This window comes from Jaculus jaculus, chromosome 14, assembly GCF_020740685.1.
Source record: "Jaculus jaculus isolate mJacJac1 chromosome 14, mJacJac1.mat.Y.cur, whole genome shotgun sequence".
Lineage (NCBI taxonomy): Eukaryota > Metazoa > Chordata > Mammalia > Rodentia > Dipodidae > Jaculus > Jaculus jaculus.
In genome coordinates, this window is record NC_059115.1 from 50,629,142 (window position 1) to 50,649,545 (window position 20,404).

Here is a 20,404-nt window from a genome sequence, read left to right on the forward strand (position 1 = left end):
ACCCCCAGAACTGCTGATTCCAGTGGCCCAGGAACTTGCAACTGGAGCACTTCCCAAGTGACACTGATTGTCTGCTCTGGGGACCCCTGAAAATGTCCCAGACTGGAATTGATTTATGCACAGATTGGTACTTGCCAACGTGTGTCTCAAGCATCTTGTCTCAGAGGACAGTGTCACGGGACCCACATAATTGACCTGTTGGGTGTGTTATTCTGGTATTCCCTAGGCTGTTTGACATTTCTGAGAATACAGTCAACTATATCATATTTTAAAAATGCATGTGTACCATTTTTTCAAAATGCGTGTGTACCACCACTCTTCCTTCTTACTTACAGGCCATTTGTGAAATGCAGTAATTTCCCATCAGCAAGGGGCCATTTCCTTTCAAATAATGCTTGGTTAATTTTGTTATGGTCCTTTAAAACCTCATGTATTCAGGTTGTGTGTAAACATCATGTCCACCACCTGAGGAGATACAGCCAGAATGCTGTGCAGGTAGAGTTACTTCTCAAAACAGATCAGTGAATCTGGGAATGGGTCTTGTGTCTTAATAACTAGTTCCACAAAAACAAAACAAAACAAAAATACCCCTTAGGCATTTTTTTTCCTGGTTGTAAAAGAAACATCATTTAAAAGTTTTCTGGTTACAGGCTCTTTGAAAGGACAGATTTTGTGTTCTTTTCAGTGATTGCATTTCACCTGCATTAAGATTCTGAAGGCACATTTGAAACCTGAAATGAAGCTGATCTGCTTGCAGATAATCTGTTCCGAAGCCTCCTGAGCTGGTTGGGGAGAAAGGTTTCAGCACCTTACCTTTCTGCCAGCTATGAGCAACGATAACAGGCCAGGTGTGAAACCACCAATGAAATGCTGGTCATTGTCCAACAGAAGCATTTTCTTGGGGTGGAAGGGGCGGGGGTTCCTCCCGAAATTCTCTGGCAGTATTTCTGCTCTGAGAAATGAAATTTTAAGTGACTGAAGTTTACAAACGTTCTAAAGGAAAATGCAGATCTCTGTGGCCTCTTTGGGCTCCCTTTTCAAGTGCCTTAGACAATATCAATCATGGTGGGAGAACTTAAGAAAGCATGAATCATCTAGTGACTTCTTGAGTGGTGTGTGTGTGTGTGTGTGTGTGTGTGTGTGTGTGTGTGTTCTGAAGAAGCTAGGCATGCAGGTTTGTGATGGCAAACTGTGGTTAGGCATGTCCAGAGGATGAATTTTCCAGAAATAAACCAAGGATCCATTTAGGCACTTCTGATTTCCAGGAAACACACACACACACACACACACAGACACACACACACACACCACACCACACACCCTGACTGGAAGCTTCCTTCAGAAGCCCCCTGCTGTTTTGGAATGAGCCGCAAGGGAGTGTGAGGGGCTCTTGCTACAGCAGGCTGGCATCTTCTGGGAGACCCTCAAGCCAGGAGTGAAGGCAGCGTCTGGAGGCGCATGCACACTGTTGCTCTGGAGCCCCAGGTCTTGTCTCCTGGCTCCTGCAGAACCTAGGAAACACACGGTTCCCTCGGGAGTACGGTCCAAAGGGAGGTTGTGCTGAATTTTTCTTTTCTTTTTCCTTTTTTTTTTTTTCCTCCTTCTGCATCTGTGACTACCCCAGAAGTGCTTGTCTGTGTACAGGGAGCACGATACCAAGCAAAAACCCGCCATAGTGTAGAATCAGGGCTTCCCAAGCCGTTTTGGGGACTGCTGGAGGGGAGGGGAGAGGAGGAAGGCGAAGGAGAGAGAGCGCGAGCGAGTTCGTGTGGGTGCGGACCAAGGCTGAAATGCGGCTCCCCTCTTCTGCAAAGAGCCGCTGCGCTTCCGCGGCTGCCCCGCGCCCTCGGGGAGCGCCCGGGGGAGTCCTGGCGGGCCCGGGCTTCCCGCGCCCCCGGAGCGCCCGGGGCTCGCCTGGCGGAGCTTAGCGCTGCGCGCTCGGGCGGGCGGCACCGCGGGCGGGCGGGGGTGGACCCGGGGCTGCTGTGCCAGCCGCAGCCGTTGGCTGGCAGGCGCCCAATCCCGGGGCATGCCGCCCGAGCCGGGCCGGGACGCACGGCGAAAGAGGAGTTCGGCGGTGGCAGAGCAGAGCCCACGCTGCGTGCAGGAGCCCGGGCCGCGCGGGGAGGCGGCGGCGGCGGCATGGCTTCGGCGTTCACGTGTGGCGTGGAGGACCTGCTGTTCAGCGGCAGCCGCTTCGTGTGGAACTTGACCGTGTCCACGCTGCGGAGGTGGTACACCGAGAGGCTGCGGGCATGCCACCAGGTGCTGAGGACGTGGTGCGGGCTGCGGGACGTGTACCAGGTGAGCCCGGCGCGGAGGCGCCCGGGCCTTGCGGGGTGGGATGCTGGCGACCCCCCGGGGAAGGAAGGAAGGAAGCCAAGCCGGGGCCGGGGGTCCACCTGATGATTTCATAACCACCTCACACTCCCCGGATCTTTTGTTTGAAACTCCTAGCGGGTTGCTGGGATAACTGTTGTCCCACAAAGCTTGTGGATTTTTGTTTTCTTCTAGTTGGGGGCGAGGATGCACTTGTGAATTCACCCCAACATTTGCAGGCTTGTGTTACCGTCGTGGGATACCAGGTTGGCACCGGGAGACCGGAAAGCCTGTAGCTCTTTGCGGCAGGGTCGGTGGGAAGTGACTTTGGAGGTTCGGCCCATCCCGTCGCTTTATTGCACTGGGGTGGGGGATGGCCGTCTGCTCACTGTCAGGGCACATCTTAGTGGATTTGCTTTTGATTTTATTGTAGATTTTCCACCACGCAGCCCCAGCTTGCAAAGCAGAGCCAGGAAAAGCTGATTTTTGTGTCTTACTGGCCTGGGGAAGGACGACAGCGCTCGCACGTTGTGAGCTCTGTGCAGGCTGGGGGAAGGGGAGGGTGGGTTGGCTGAGCTCTGGAATGCTTAACCTTTGAATTCACTCCCTGTCAGATCACACAGCTTCTTTACTGCTTTGCTGGGTCTCATCCTGCAGGCAAAATATGCAGCGATTTTGCCCACCTAGGAAATTGTTCGCCCTCTCAGGGACTGCAGAATGCCACCTGAGATTTAAATAAATAAAGTCCTGTGCCTTGGTGCCTAACACCTTTGAGGTTAAGAACAACCTACATCGTTAGATTATGAAGAATATCCCTAGGCGTACGGAATGCGGTGTGACATTGTCTTTCCTGTGATGTGGAGATTCCTAACCCCCACCCCTGACCACTTCATAGAGTTCATATAGTTGTGCCCCATATGCGACCAACCACTTGGCTTAGATAAACCACAGTCTTTCATCAGTCATGCAGAGTGAAAAGGTAGGCTAGGGACAGACTACAGGACATCTGAATAACCGGTGTGCCTTTGGCATCCTTGCTAAGATACCTGGAGCAGTTCACCCCCTGCTTTCATGGCTCCTGATCTGCATAGCATGGCTGTGGTACTGAGCATTTTGAAATGTAATTCAGAAAGCACCCAGAGGTCCAGGGGAGCACGTGGGGCTTGAAAGTATTAAGGATCTGTGATTATAGCCCATCTGGCCACGGGAGACAGCGCTCCTGGGTTGTGGAAGCCTGATGTGTGTCTCAGCTGCATCTCTTTTGGGGAAGTCTTGCTCAGGTTGCTTTATAGGACAAGTATTCCTCTTGAGTGTTGCTTTTACTTTTTACTATGCAGAAGTGTTCACAAAGAGTGCAGGCATTGCAGCCTACCAGGAAGTGTGTGCTCTCCCACCCATGAATCCAGGGGTTTATAGCTTCCCACTACTGCTGTTACTGACCAATTCAAACAAGAAAGTTCCAGTGCTGGAGAGATGGTTTAGTAGTTAAGGCGCTTGCCTGCAAAGCCAAAGGACCCAGGGTGGAGTCTCCAGGACACACATAAATCCACATGCAGGTGCATGCTTCTGGAATTTTTTTGTATGTCCATTCTCTCTCTATCTGCCCCTTTCTCTCTCTCTAATAAATAAATAAATAAACTATTAAAAATTGAAAGTTTCAGCGATCCGAGAGCCTATAGGTTCTCTATAAAGTTGATCACCGTTATTGTTAAACACAACAGCAATTTGAGAAAATTGCAAAAATATTTCTGCAAAATAAGCTGGATGTGGTGGCACATGCCTTTAATCCTAGCACTTGGGAGGTGGAGGCAGGAGGTTCACTGTGAATTCCAGGCCACCCTCTGACTACAGAGTGAATTCCAGGTCAGCAGCCTCAGCTAGTGTGAGACCCTACCTCCAAAAACAAACAAACAAACAAACAAACAAACAAACAAACAAAAATGAGTGAACCAATGTGCTCTTATCATGATCAGAAAGAACATGCAAAGTGATGGTGGCATACTGAACATTGAGTCAAAAGTAGAAAAACGTGATGTCTAAGTTTAGGATCTCTTATCCTTTCGAGGACTAAAATTCTGAAAGGTGTTTTTGGCCTTGGGAGACACACAGTGCTCTGGCCTGTGCAGCGCACTCATTTGCTTATTTGCTGTCAAAGAAAGCTTCTGCATATAGATGGACTTGTTGGCCTGTGCTAGGCAAGGGCTCTACTACTAAGGTAACTCCCCTGCCAAGAAAGAACTCTTTTTTGAGAAATAATGTTGAAATACTAAGTAAGAAAATAGTGATGGAAATTCTATAGAATGAAGGGTAGTAAAAGAAAGTAAAAAGTTATTTACACCTTAAGTCCCAAGGTAAATGAGCGAATGAATCCAGCCTTGATCTGTCGGGCCAGGGGGAAAATGAACCATTTTTTAAAATTTCTTGTTTGTTTATTTTTATTTATGAGAGAGAGAGAGAGAGAGGCGCGCAGAAAGCGAGAGAAAATGGGCGCGCCAAGGCTTCCAGCCACTGCAAACGAACTCCAGATGCATTTGCCCCCTTGTGCATTTGGCTAACGTGGGTCCTGGGGAATGGAGCCTCGAACCAGGGTCCTTAGGCTTCACAGGCAAGTGCTTAACCACTAAGCCATCTCTCCAGCCCAAAAATGAACCTTTCTATGCCTCAATTTCCTCATCTACACAGGGTGACTAGAGTAGTAGTATTTGTAGAGATTAGTAAGAGAAAAATAACTGACATATAGACCATTTAGCACACTTCCTAGAGTTTAGAAAGTATTCAATGCATGTTAGCTATTTTGTTAGCATATATATATGTGTGTGTGTGTGTGAGAGAGAGAGAGAGAGAGAGAAAGAGAGAGAGAGAGAGAAAGAGAGAGACATAATATTATGAGAGAAAGACAAAATGTGCATATTATAGTCTTATTACTACTACAAACAAACTTTAGACACATGTTCCACTTTGTGTATCTGGCTTTACATGAGTACTGGGGAATAAACCCAAACCTTCAGCTTTTACAAGCAAGTACTTTTAACTGCTGAGCCATCTCTCCAGCCCAGATTTTTGTGTGTGTGGGATAAGAAGCCCAGCTGAGAATTAACAACTAAGTAGAACAGACCTGACTTTACACTGACACACCAAAATGCCTAATAGTAGAATGAGCTTCAGGTAGCTTGGATGAGGGCCCTGTGTCTCTTCCCCAGCTCTGGTCTCGTTCACTGGTTGGATGTGTCTTTTGCACATTTGTTCCTTCACAGTAGGTAGCTGCAGCAGTTCTAGTAGTATGACTCATACATCAAGATAACCATAAAGAAAGAGAACTTATTTCCATGAACTACCAAAAAATAAGTGTTTGTGTACGCTCTAGAGCTCCAGTTTACACTGTGCCCACTACCTATGTCAAGTGCTGATGGCCATTTCCCAACTTTCTCTCATCACTTTCCACTTCCCTTGTCTGTTAAATCGAATCAATTGCTATAATTCAAGCAATCCAGGAAAGATATAAACAGGAAAGACCTATGCCCTTTTAGAATTTGGCATAAATTAAAGGTGAGGTCTCAAGTCTCAAGAGTATGATTACTGCTAATGTATTCTCAATGGAGTGATATGGCCCTAAGGAGCAAAAATTATATGGGAAGAGGGGAGGTAAAAATGCTTCCCACTCAAGGTAGACATATAGTTCATTGGGAGAGCACTTACCTAACATGTATGGCTCTGGGTTCAATCCTCAACACTCCCCCCCCAAAAGAGCCCATAAATACTTACACAAAATATCTGTGACATTAAAATTGGAGGATTAAACATTTTCAAACAAGAATTCCTGGATCCCCTGCTCCAGAGGGTGCATGCACAGAAAGGTAGTGAGACTGGAGGAGATAAACTATGCTTTGCACTCAGCCAAGCCACAGCTGAAACCACAGAGGAATTGGGGAGATGAACAAGAAAGAGGGCTGTTTTCATGCTGAACTTGATAATCAGCACCAGGGTGAAGGAGACAGACCCTGAGGATACTCAACACCTACCAAAGCAGAGATCCAGAGGCTCATAAGATCTCATCACTGAAATAAACTTAGGCTCACTCACTATGGCTCAGAGAATTCTGTGGAGATAGGACAGAAAGACTGTAAGTGCCACAGGTTGAGACATAATTCTCAGAAGCATTCCCTCCCCCCCAAAATAACTGACTGCTGTTCCCATAATACATAAACCAAACACCATCGGGAATACTTGCATCCCAACTGAGGTGTGTCCCTAACGGAATGGTGGCAGAGAAGATGGGAAGAGGGTACCAACACACAATGCATTCATATGAAATATGTTGTTAATCATGATAATAAAATCATTAAAAAGTTTCAAGCAAAAGTATATCTAAAATTACTCTTTGAGGGGTAAGAGTGAACAAAAATGTTGAGAAACACTAGGTTACATTGACTAGTTTAGATTGTGTGGGCGTAGACCTATTTCTGAAACTGGAATTGAGGTTGGGCCCACAAAGACCGTGTATTTGCCTGGATTAGTCACTGTTCCACTGCTATGACCAAGACCAGAGGAGAACAAAGGAAGAAGAATGTCTTTTGGCTCCATGTTTCAGCCCATGGTTGGCTGGTTCCACTGCTTTTGGGTCTGTGGTGAGCGAGAAACATCATGGTGGGAGAGCGTGGCAGGGGAAGCGACTTGCTTCTTGGTTAGTTAGGAATCAGAGAGCTAGACAGAAGCTGAGGCTGTGGAAAAGGTGTTTCCTTCAAAGGTCTGCTCCTAGACAGCCACTTCCTCCAATCAAGCCCCATGTTCCCTAGGTTCATCCAGTTATGAATCCATGGGTGGATGAATCCATTGATTTGGTCAGAGCCTTCATATCCAGGCACTCCCACAAAACTCTGTCAGACAGTAAGGAAGAACAAAATTCTTGATCGAAATGTAACTAGCCATGTCTCCTGTATTATAATCAAGCATTGTCTTAATAAAAATATTTTTCCCAAAGTAAATGAAAAGATTAATTCAGTTATCTTTGTATTTTTGCGACAGCAACTTGGATTAAACATGTGTATGTGGGGGAGTCTCACTATTAAAATATGTGTATTACTGTCCAGAAACTCTCTCTAAACCATACAGGGGAATATTCTATTGCACGGTCAAGTTTTCTAGTGCATAAACTGATTTTTTTTAAGGTGTCATTGTTCTTGCTTCTTGTCTAAATAGTCTTGTTTGTAAGGAAACCCAATGCTCAATCACTCTAGAGAGAAATCAAGGTGGTATGGGAGAGGTCTGTTACCTGAAATACTTGGCAGTCCCCTGGGAGTTTTGTTTATTCATATACTCTGAGTGAAAGATGATCCCTTACCTATTCATAAGGTATTTGGCCATGACATTGTTGCCTGGCTAGCAAAGCTGGGACAACACAAGATCTTTGGAATCAAACACTTCCTCCTCTTCCAGATATTGAACGGCAAGCGACTGAATTTGCCAACAAACCATGAATAATGAAGATACTTGCAATAAGGCATTTCTTTAGTAATATGAGTAAATGAAAAGAGGCAGAGACTGCATTCAACAAATGTTCACTTTAGAAGTGGAAGCTTGAGTGTGGTTCCAGCAGTAGGCTTTGAAAGCTCACTTTTACTTTAAACTAAATTCTAAAAGCACATTCACCAGCCATAGGTCTGTCTTGCTTATAGCTTTCCTGAATGGATTGCATTATAGCAATTAATTAGATTTAACAGAGGAAGTGGAAATCTATTGGAGAATGTTGTTGAAAAAGGACCAGTACTGTTGGCCTTTTTTTTTTTTTTTTATTAAGTGTGGTATATTCTAATAAAGCCCTCAATTTATTACTTGGGCTTAGATTTTTCTCCTTCTCCTCATGGTCAAGGCTTAATTTCTTTCAAATCTTGAATGGAGTCATTGCCTCCAGTTGGAAGCAGTATGAGCAGAATCTGTCTGGGTTATCTAAGTGACTATAAGAGGTTTGATCAGCTCCCCTGAGGCAGGCAGCTGGCATGGAAGAGAAAGCTTACATTGCAGGACGTAGACAGTCTGCAGGCTCAACTTGACTGAACTTGACCTTGAGTGAATTACTTCCCCTCTCTGAACTTCATTTCCTCCTGGGCAAGAAGGAAGAACTATATAAGTTCGCAGTGAGATTGGGCAAGAAACTCATGAGGCCATGTGCATAAAGCCCTTGGCACCTTGCGGGCACCAGCAGTGTTTAATAAAGGTTAGTTCTTGGCTCCTTGATATTGAGCTCAGAGAAGGTCTGTGGCCAAAGGTCACTGACGGTGCTACCGTAGTTTATATGTGAGACTCGTGGTCTGGAAACTAAAGCCCCGTCTCTACGTGAGTGGTTGTTCACTAAGAAAGAAGGTGGGATTTCCTGCAATAGCAGGTGTTCAGTAGACCCTGGTAACTCGGAAGTATGTTTCTCTCAGTAGACCCATATTGTCCTGTTTCATTTATTTTTACATTTTTTATTTTTTATGAGAGAGAGAGAGAGAGAATTGGCATGCCAGAGCCTCTAGACATGCTTACACCTTGTGCACATGTCCGTGACATTACACGCTTGGGTCACCTTGTTCCTCTGGCTCACGTGGGATTTAGAGAATTGAACAGGGGTCCTTAAGATTTGCAGGCAAGTGCCTTAACTGCAACACCATCTCTCCAGCCCTTGTTATCCTGTTTTAATTAAAGCCATGCATAAATCCAGGAAGACACAGGCATCTCACACTCAGGTTTCTGAGGAGCCTATCTTTCTGTGATCTAGAGACTATAGCTCTTGTTCTCACCAGGGTGATTGGAAAAGGCCAAGTCCCCCCAAGACAGTTCCCCACCAAGCCTTCAGTGATTTCTGTGTACCAAAGGCTATGTACTTTGCTAGCACTAACCCTTCACTCTAGACCCTGAAAGCTGGCCTACCTCCTGCTTTTGTGAATAAAATTTTAGTAGCACCCAGCTATGTTCGTGTAGCTACAGGTCTATGGTTGATTTGACACTAGCCCGCAGAACAGCCATGTGGGACTCAGATGCTTAGGGTTCAGTAGTTGATACAAATTTGAACATGTTTACAATCTGCCCCTTTATAGAAAATGTTCACTCTTCTCTTGACTAGAAATTAAATTAGGAAAGGCCAATGTGGGGTGAAGAATATCTGAGGAAAAAAAGTCTCCAATTCTATCATAGATTAGCAGAACTTGAAAGAACATGGGAGGATTCTATTATCAAAACCCTAATTAGGGGTCTGAGGATACAGCTTAGTCAGTTAAGTGCTTGCCACACAAGTTCAGGACCTGAGTTTGGATCACAAGCACCCACATAAATGCTGGGCAAGTGTGGCAACCCATCTGTAATCCCAGCACTTAAGAGGCAGAGATAAGGGACCTCAATGCAAGCCAGACTGGCAAGCCCTTGGATTCAACTGAGAGATCGTGTTTCAGTGAGTGAGAGGGACCGTGGAAGAAACTGAATATCTGCCTCTGGCTTACACATATGCCCATACATGTGTGTATCCACACATATGTAAACATACATGCCTATCACACACATATACACGCATGCAAAAAAATTAGTCAGTAGGACAAGAAAAGACACGTATTGAAGATAAAAACTCACCTTAACTTTACTAAACCCTTTGTTTTGCCACATTGGAGTTGATGTTACAGGTTGATTTGTTAATTTGCTTATTCATTCATTCATTCCCAAAATAATGAACATACATTCACTATGTCTCATTTACTGCACCAAGGGTTAGCATCAGGATTTTCCCCTGCTCCTAACAAGTGTATTGTTGAATAGAGGAGACAGTTAAGTACACAAGACTCTAGGAAGGGACTCCCTCCAGGTGAATGTTGGAGAAAATCTATACAAGAGAAGAGTGACATGAAGGTCAGATGAAGATGATTCCTTCAGCTGGACTTTGAAGGACAAATGTGAACCAGGTAGTTGACGAAAAATAGGACATACCAGGGATAGGTTCCTTAATAACTTCCTGAGTAGAAAGAGAATGACAGAGCAACTGTGACGGAGGAGAACTTCTACCCTTGAATCTTCTTATACTTGAGAATTTTACATTTTTCTTCACACCTTTGAGAAAGGGAGACATTGATTGAGAACCCTCAAAAGCAGTGTTCAAGGTGGAAGATTTGTGAGAGTGTGGGACAGCAAAGGCCAGAAGGGAAAGAAAATTAGGATTCAGTGGTAGTCATGTTGGTATTTCAATTTGAATATGTTGGGGCTATTGGGGATAACAAATAACCCAAAAATCCTAGTAGCTTAAAGAAATGGAGATTTGGGTGTTGCTTATAACAACGTAACCAATCACAGGGTGACTGCAAGCTCAGGGCATCACTTTCATTCAGGCTCTCAGCATGTTCAAGGACAATGCCCATTGCCATGGTAATATAAAGTGAAGTAAAGGGCAAGGGGTCACTGGGTAAAATGCTCACTGACCAGCGTGAGCACCCATGTTTGATCCTCTCTAGACCCTACAGAAGATGCCAGAAGCCATGGTGAGCTTCTGTAGTCTCAGCACACTGACCATGAGATGGGTGGGAAGAGACAGGAGAATTCCTGAAACCTCACATTGAGAACAGCAAAGAGCAACAGGAACAGAGTGAGGTCCAGAGAGAGAAAGCATGCTTCAAATAACATGAAAACTCAGGCGAGGACTGACCTAGAAGTTGTCTTCTGAGCTCCACACAGATGCTATGGAATGCACAAGCCATGGATCGCATGCATTCATACTCTCTCACACACAAAACATGTAAATAAAGTGAAGACCCCTTCAGGATCTGGCGCTGGTGATTAAGAACTTGGCCTCCAAGGGCCTCATGTCAGTCACAGGTCATTGGTCAGAACTGGTCTCATGCTATGTACCATGGAATAGACTGAACTTGAGGGAAGACTTGAGTATCAGCCCTCTGCGCCCTCTGAGGATCAGCCCCTGTACAACAGGGAAGAGCAAGGAGTGGGGTCAAGGCAGAGGGAGGAGTGTGACAACAGTTCAGGCTCTATGAAGCCACAAGCGGACCTCATGGGCAGTTCTGAGGCTGAGTCTCCCTGGGCTTCCTCCTAATTTCATTAACCTCTCATTCGAGGTGGCTGAGCTTAAAGACCATTGCTGATCCTGAGCAAATGGTGCAGCTCTCTTTAAGAGAGATTGCGTCCCAGAGGAGGCTGAAAGCTGTCGGCTCACAGTGCTCCCAACAGTGGAAGGAATGAGCCTGGGAAGCACATCAGAGCATCTTAAACAAAGGCAACAAGCAGGTGCTGGACCAAAGCCGGAACTAACTCAGCACCAGCAGGAAGGAAGTGGGGAATAATACTCCGTGGGCAGGAGAATTTAGGAATCCAGCTGTTAAAAATGGTGCAACTCAAGCTGGAGAGGTGGCTTCATGGTTAAATGCATGCCTGTGAAGGCTAAGGACCCTGGTTCGAGGCTCGAGTCCCCAGGACCCATGTTAGCCTGATGCACAAGGGGACGCATGCATATGGAGTTAGTTTGCAGTAGCTGGAAGCCCTGGTGCGTCCATTCTCTTTCTCTCTCTCTCTTTCTATCTGCCTCTTTCTCTGTCTGTTGCTCTCAAATAAATAAAAATAAACAACAACAACAACAAAACCTTTAAAGGATGGTACAACCCTTGGGGTGGTCACCTATTGTCTTATACTGTCTCTTGGATAGCTTGGAGAACAATGACATCAAATACTTTTTAGTGCTGTGCACTGGTGGCAGGGTACTAAGTCGCTCAGGGTACTAAGTCGCTCAGGGACCCATACAACTGCAAAGCAAAAATACCTTCCCTTTTTCTATTTAGCCCCTTAACATAAATACATTTCTCAGATATAGATCTGGTCAAAAAGATAGGTCTCATGGTCTTTGAACAAGCAGTTTTGAACCTTTGTTGCACAGCTTGGCAAATACCAGGCTATGAAAGACTCTCCTGTTATTTCAAATAAGTGTTTGTTTTTCTCCTTCCATCTTTTCTTGGTTGAACTGTAGCAAAAAATAGCTTCCTTGTTCATCCTCCACTGAGGTCTTTTCTGAACGTTATATTTTGGTGTCCCAGTTCGTTGTTGTGGAAAAGTTTGAATGGCTCAAATGAAGAATAAAACATGTAGTCCCAAATTTTATAAACAAGACCATAAGATTTAAAGCATGGAAAGAAGACAGAAATTAAGCCCTTATGGAAAAATGAATGGCATCCATATGTAGTTCCATATGCATGGTGCATATATGCACATGTTCCAGATTGTCATCTTGGAAATGAGCTGTTTCTATGAAAGAGTCCAGCACATATGATCAATTAAATAATCCAGTTTTCTCCAAATGGCCTAATCATTTTTAGTCTCCTGCACTCTGTGTTTCTGGTCAGTCACTATTTTCCCCTTAATTAATGCTTTTGTTGAATCTTGCTGTCTGCAAGATGAATGATTGGATTCATCTTGTAGCATTGGATGAATGCTACTAATTAATAAGCAGCTGTTATATGCTGGGTTTACACTTAGCATTTGAATGAACAACTAACATTAAGAAGGGGGGAAAAGCACCTAAGTTAAAGCCAGGTGACGGATAGCCACACAAGCCTGTAACCCCCACCACGTACTTGTGAGATAAGCAATACTTGAGACAGCAGAAATCATGAGTTTGAGGCCTGTTGAGAGCTATATAGTGAGACCTTGCTAGACAGCATGAAAGGAAGGGAAAGAAAGGAAGAAAAAGAGACAGGGAGAAAGGAGAAAGAACAGGATAGAATGGGAGAATAACAAGGAGTAAGAGATAAGACATTTATGGTTTATGGCATTATAGAGAATTATAAAATATAAATGCTATCACCTCTTAGTGCTCTAAGGCATCTTAGTAATATGTGGTCATGTTTTCATCAAATGCTCTTTGGTAGTATAATACAGTCACAGAGTCAGTCAAACAAAAACTCTTTTCTCTCCCTGAATACACTTGTACCTGGTGGCTGGGGAAGATAACTCAACTGCAGAGTATTTGCCTAGCATTTTGCAAGGCCCCATCTTTGTTCCTCAGTAAAGAGGAAATATGTACCTATAAAACCAGCACTGGGGAGCTGGGGTGGGGGCAGGATGATTGCCACAATTGCAAAGGGCATTCTGGGCTACATAGCAAGTTTCTGGCCAGCCTAGGCTACATAGTGAGAACCTGTCTTTAAAACACACCCACACGAAGGAAGGACTATTCCTACCCAGGCATAGTTTTATCTGTAAAAAATATATATAATACTTTTTGTATTTTGAAAATGATTTATGTGGGCATACATCATTCCACCTCCTTATTTCTCTTTTAGCAAGTTTTGTCAAGTCATCTCTCAATTCACTTTAGCCCTGGTATTCCATTGCATGAATTAATCCACCTCCGGTAGAGGGGCATTCAGGGTCCTTTGCAACTTTCCCTTGTCTTAAAGAACCCCAGTGAACGTTTGCGCATTTGTGTTCTTCTGTACAGAAGCAAGAGTTTCTCATAGTCTACGTGGGGAGGAAGCACTGCTAGGTTTTTTGCTTTATTAGAATGCATGCCATTTGTCCTTTCATGACAGTTTCACACCCATGTCACTGCTGTGTGGATGGGTTCACCGGTGACAGTGCGAGAAGTTAGCAGCGCTCTGGTTGACTCAGCAAAAAGCCTCTAGCCACCAATTTATTTCACTTATTAAAAGGTAAATGAGGGCTGGAGAGATGGCTTAGCGCTTAAGCGCTTGCCTGTGAAGCCTAAGGACCCCGGTTCGAGGCTCGGTTCCCCAGGTCCCACGTTAGCCAGATGCACAAGGGGGCGCACGCGTCTGGAGTTCGTTTGCAGAGGCTGGAAGCCCTGGCGCACCCATTCTCTCTCTCTCCCTCTACCTGTCTTTCTCTCTGTGTCTGTCACTCTCAGATAAATAAATAAAAAGATGAACAAAAAAAATATTTAAAAGGTAAGTGACACATCAAAATATAACCTTATTAGCTACTCTCTCTTATGCATTTACTCAGCAGACACTGGCACAGTATAAAAAAAATGAAATCTGGAGACTCAGACTTCGGGAGTACAAATCCTAACTCAGCTTTTGTCAGCCCATACAAGTTTACTGAAGCACAGTTTCTTCTGTTGAAAAATGTGGACAACTCTAGTACCAACCTGAAAGAGTTGTCTTCATGGGATTATTGTTAAGTTCAATGTACTTGTATTTAAAAAGCACTAAACTTATTGTTGGATGGATGGATGGTAGGTAGATGGATAAATGGAGGGATGAATTGATGGATGGACAGATAGGTGGATGATTGGATAGTTGATAGGTGGATGGATGGTTGAATAAATAAGAGGATAGATGGGTGGGTGGGTGGATGCCTGGATGGTCAGATAGATAAATGGATAGATGGATGGGTGGTTCAGTAGATACGTATGGTAAGATAAGTAGATAGATGGATGAGTGAATGGTTGGATGGATGGAAAAATGGATACATGAATGGATGATTGGGTTAATGAACAGATGGATGGAGGAGTAGATGGTTGCTTGGCAAATAAATATCTTCCAGCATATATTTGTTGCTCATAATTTTTGTGCATAGGAATAACTTTTCCACTGGCTTCTAAAATATACAGGAGGCTTGTCTCTCCTTCATACCTTCTTCCTACTACCCCAGGTAAGGATTGCAGTCTTCACGACCATAGAGCAGGGACTCAGGACCACTGTGTGGAGGCACAGGCTGACATGGTTCGGTGGCTCAGCTTTCAGCTGGATAGCTCTTGAATGCTAATGACAATTCTGTGATGTGGTAAAAGGGCAGATGCTCACAATTGTTAGTTTTATTTGTGTTGCTCCAAGATGAGACTGTTAAGCATTATTCTTCCCATCCCTGATCCACACTTCATGAAACTAGGGACCTCACATTCTCATTTGTGAGAATTTGGGGCCCCTGTCATTGCTGTCTTTCTCTCTGTGTCAACTGTCCCTGATATGACCCTTAGATTCGCAGCTGCCAAGGAGACCCAATGATTACAAGAGTGGTACAGCCAGCAAATATTTTTACAGAAATTATTTTGCCTCATTAAAATTCAATTAATGTTTATTGTCTGAGAGAGAGTAGGTCCACAATTTAAAACAGGGCTGAAATGTTTCTTTTGGCTCATGCTTTGAGGGTACAGTCCATCACAGCGGGGCAAGCCTGTGAAGCAGCGGGTCACATTGCTTTCACAGTCATGGAGCAGAGACACATACTGGTGTACAGCTCTCTCCTTTCTAGTCAGTGCAGGACCTCAGCACACATGGGATGGCACTGCCCACGGTGAAGGTGGGTCTTCCCACCTCAGTTAACCAAGCCTAGAAGCTCCCTCCAAGCCATGCCCTGAGGTGTGTTAATGAGGTGATCCCAAATTAATTCAGGCTGGAATCATGCATCTGTACAGACACACACATGCAGAGAGGGAGAGTTTACATACATGTTATACTAGGCAATCCCTGTTTTCACTGCCTTCTGTGAAATAGCATGACTCACCTGAGCAGTATTTACCCTCCAGGCACTCTTCCATGGATCCGATAACATGATATCCCAAACTCGGCCCTACCCTCGAGGATGGTTTATCCACTGGGGATGATGGAGGACAAGCAGTGAAGGGTCAGAGCCCAACTTTTTGTTTTCGGGATTTCAGTGTTGCCCAGGACAACCTCAAAATCAGGGGAGTCAAGTGATCCTGCCTTAACCTCCCCAGGAATGAATGCACCACTGTGACCACTTCAGAGGTTCTGTTAACCTGAGATTCTGGGACGCAGGGCTGAGATGAGGCCACAAGGCACTGTGGCTGGAAAAAGTGTGTAGAGTGGTGGATGAACTGAAAGGAGCAAAGTGCAAGAAGCACAGAGGGCTAGGGTGGCTTTGGTGAGAGTGCAGGGTGTGGGGGGTACATCACATAGCCCTGACGTGCTTAAAATTAGCTTCCAATATGGTGGGAAACCATTGGAAGTCTAAGAGTTGTCTTTTCATTCATTAAACAAGTATTTATTTATTGGGGTCGTGTTACATTTCAGGTCAGGTCTGGTTTAAATGTGGGGATATTGTAGTAAACAAAGAAAACCCTTGTCCTTGTGAGGCTCACTTTCTAGTTGGTTATTTACCTCCGATAAAAATCCAGATATAGGGAGCTGGAGAGATGGTTAGCGGTTAAGCGCTTGCCTGTGACGCCTAAGGACCCTGGTTCGAGGCTCGGTTCCCCAGGACCCATGTTAGGCAGATGCACAAGTGGGTGCATGCGTCTGGAGTTTGTTTGCAGTGGCTGCAAGCCCTGGCACGCCCATTCTCTCTCTCTCTCTCTTTCTGTCTCTCTCACTCTCAAATAAATAAACAATAATAAACAAAAAAAAATTTTAAAAATCCAGATATAGGGGTGGAAGAGATTGCTCAGTGGTTAAGGCACTTACTTATGAAGACTAAATACCCAGGTTTGATTCCCCCAGTACCCATGTAAAGCCATATGCACAAAATAGCACATGGATCTGAAGTTCGTTTGCAGTGGCTGTCCTGACACACCCATTGTCATTTTCATATTCTCTCTCTTTCTGAAATACCCATTCTCATTCTTATATTCATTCTCCTCCTCTCTCTCTCTCTCTCTCTCTCCTTAGAAATAAATAAATATTTTTAAAAATATTCCAGATTATTGAGCATCCTCAATTGCTTGAACTATATACATCTCAAAGTTGACATGTCCAAATTGGTTTCATTCTTTTTTATTTTGCGCACGTGTGCGCGCGTGTGTGTGTGTGTGAGATGTGTGTATATGGGTGTGTGCATACCATGGCAAACATGGAGGTCAGGGGACAAACTCAGAGTTGTTCCTCCCCTTCTATCTTATTTAGGGATAGGGTCTTAGTGTTTGCCACTGCAGAGTATAGAGTAGCTGGGCTGTGAACTTTGGGATTGTCCTGATTCCTCCTCCCCCCATTTTCTAGGTACATTCAGATTACAGGCATGTGTGCCACTTTATGTCTGGCTCTACACAGGTGTTGGCGACCCAACCTCCAGCAGGCAGGCTTGGTAGCAAGTATCTTTACTGACTTATTGCCTCAGTCTCACATATACACATTTCAACTCTTTATCTTCTGGCCCAAACCTTGTACTCTTTGGAAGATGGCAACTGCATCCTTTCATATGTCAGGGAGATGGCTTGTCCTGCACTGTCCCATCCTGCATCTTCCTCCACTTTTACACTGAACTTTCACTTCTCCCTATCTTCAGCACAAGCAGTCCTGATTACTCTTCTTGGTTGGACAATCACACAGTCGCCTCTTGACTTGTCTCACTTGGCATCCTCAGTAAAAATGAATGTGTGTACTGAACATTTTAGTCTATGTTGAAGGAAGGAGTCAGTGAGAAGAGCTTCTGTTATAATTTTTTTAAATTTATTTTTATTTGAGACAGAAAGAGAGAGGGAAAGGGGATGGGCATGCCAGGGCCTCTAGCCACTGCAAACAAACTCCAGACACATGCACCGCTTTGTGCATCTGGTTTATGTGGGACCTGCAGAATTGAACCTGGCTCCTTAGGCTTCACAGGCAAGGGCCTTAGCCACTAAGCCATCTCTCCAGCCCTGGAAGCCCATTTCTGATGATCAACTGAAACACCAAGGGGAAAGCCATGGCCTGCACGTGTTATAAGAAAATACAGAGCCCTTGCAGGTGGACACAGCAGTTGAGGATCTCTGTCTAGAGGAGGCATGTGCGTTCTGTAAGGGCATTGTAAACCTGGTCCAGGAAGCGTCAGTGCGAGGTGCTTGGGAAGATACCTCTGCAGTTCTTCTGATGACCGTCTTGGGAGGGACGCAGTGTGTTAGAGAGGTCGAGAAGCCAGAGCAGTCGAGGACCCCGGATTTGTGCCCTACCAGCATCCATGACCCACTGTGCCAGCCTAGGGAGAGAGCTTCACAATCCTGCAGCTCTCCTCAGCCCCGAATGCCAAGGGATGGCAATTTCCTGACCCGACCCTGTGGTGGGGCTCTGACAGTGTCTTGTTTTTCCTGATGCTCAGACCATTTGTTCTATTACCTGGGCACCTTTTGGTGTTGGATAGGCACTGCTTACCTCTCATGTCATGTGTACTCCTTAAAATTAGTGAGAGGCAGGACCCTTTTATTTTAAAAATATATTTTTTATGGACACTTTTCTCACATATAAATAATGTATTTTGATCATAATCCCTTACTATTACCTTCTTTTGCAGGACCCTTTATGACTGAATTTACTTAGAGTCTTAGGAGCCAAAGCAGACTCTCTCTCTCTCTCTTGTATTCCTGGTCTTTAATAGTGCTTAATTAAAAACTTGCTTTCCCCAACTGGTGGCTGTGTCTAGGCTTTTAAAAACTCTGCAAGCACAGACAGCATAAAGAGAGTGTGACCCTGGAAGTTACTCTGTTTAATTTTCAAGCTCAAATAATGACAGAATCTTAAGCTCTGGAGCAAAATGAAAGTCGAGGCATTTCTCGAGTATTTGCTGAAGAGAAAATACATTTATGTTTAATAAATAGACTAATCCCAAGGAAAAGTGCATGAGAAGAGTTTGCTTAGGACATGACGAATCTTAGCTGTCAGCTGCTGCTATATTTATAGGGTACGTTCTTCCATAGGATTTTTCGCATATTAAACTTTTTAGGCATTGGTACCAAATTTAGTTCCAATGAGCTTATAAGATTTTGCTGTTAAATGATTTTTTTTTTTTTTTTTTTTTTTTTAGGAAATGTGTTTTTCCATTAATAAGCTTCAGTGACCAAATCCATTCCTTTAGGGGAGAGAGAGAGACAGGATTGGCATGTCAGGACCTCCAGCCACTGCAATAGAACTCTAGGCACTTGCACCCCCTTGTGCGACCCTGCACACTTGTGTCACTGTTCATCTGGCTTATGTGCAACCTGGAGAGCTGAACTTGAGTCCTCAAGCTTCGCAGGCAAGCGCCTTAACTGATAAGCCATCTCTCCAGCCCTAAATCCATTTTTTAAGCTGTGTGTGTGTATATGTTTTCTTGAAAATCAAGTGCTAAAATCTGGACACTGTCCTTTTGTTTCCTACCAAGGTATATCAATTATGCTGGTTTTCAGGCTCATATGCTACCTGAGGTTCAAAAGAAAAGCTGATGCCATACCTTTGTCTTTACATTGTGCTGTTAAGGAAATCACATTTATTCATTTTATCTTCCTTTCCTCTTTACTCCTAGATTTTTCACTGGTTTTACACCTAGCAAAAGTATTTAGTGTTGAGGTGCTAGATGGATGGCTTAGTGGTTAAAGCATTTGCCTACAAAGCCAAAGGACCCAGGTTCCATTCCCCAGGACAAACGTTATCCAGATCCACAAGGGGACACATGCATCTGGAGTTCATTTGCAGTGGCTGGAGCACCCATTCTTTCTCTCTCTCTCTCTCTCTCTCTCTCTCTCTCTCTCTATCAAATAAATAATTAAAAATTTAAAAATTAAAAAAAATATTTAGTGTTTATATAAGTAAACATGTATGTGCATCATTTGCATATATGTAAAATATGTATCTAATATGTGTGTATGTCTGTACTATGTCAGTCTTATTGTCACTATGACAGAATATCTAACATAAGCAATCAAAGGCAGGAAGGCTTATTTGGGTGGTCATGGCTTTAGGGGAGTCATGGTGAGAGGGCATGGTGGAACCGAGCAGCCCACCTCATAGGTGTCAGAAACCAGAGGGGGTGAATGTTTGTGCTAGCTGCCTTTCACCTTTTCCCCTTACTACTTCATCCAGGACCCCCAACCACTGCCCTTGGGATGAAACCACCCATATTTATAATTGGTCTTGTCCCTTGAGTTAATCCCATCTGGAAATACTTTTACAAACATACTGAGGCTATGCCTCACCAATCTCTTGGCCTGTTCTCAATGCAGTCACATTGGCAGTCAAGATCGATCGTCACATGCACACCCAGGACTCTTTTTCCAGGGAGGAGAAGCATGAGCTGGCATCTTCACTAAATAGAGCTATTGCTTTCTTCTTCCTGTTCAAGCTCATTTGAGAGTTTATAGCCTGAATCTGAAACAGTCAGTGTACCATCAACATAGTTAGAACCCATGATACTGTATTCTTTA

The 20,404-nt window shown here is 44.4% G+C and overlaps 1 protein-coding gene across 3 annotated transcripts in view; it reads left to right on the top strand.

Moving 5' to 3' along the window:
• The window catches only part of Frmd4b (FERM domain containing 4B), a 363,678-nt gene that overhangs the window by 151,087 nt on the left and 192,187 nt on the right, over positions 1–20,404 (top strand). Inside the window, exon 1 of one of the 3 annotated variants that reach the window (XM_004651521.2) lies at positions 2,128–2,304. The exons of the other annotated variants lie outside the window; for them this stretch is intronic. Coding sequence (XP_004651578.2) covers positions 2,143–2,304 — 162 coding nt within the window. The 5' untranslated portion in view covers positions 2,128–2,142. Of the gene's footprint in view, positions 1–2,127; positions 2,305–20,404 lie in introns of those variants that run through there. 3 annotated transcript variants of the gene reach the window in all.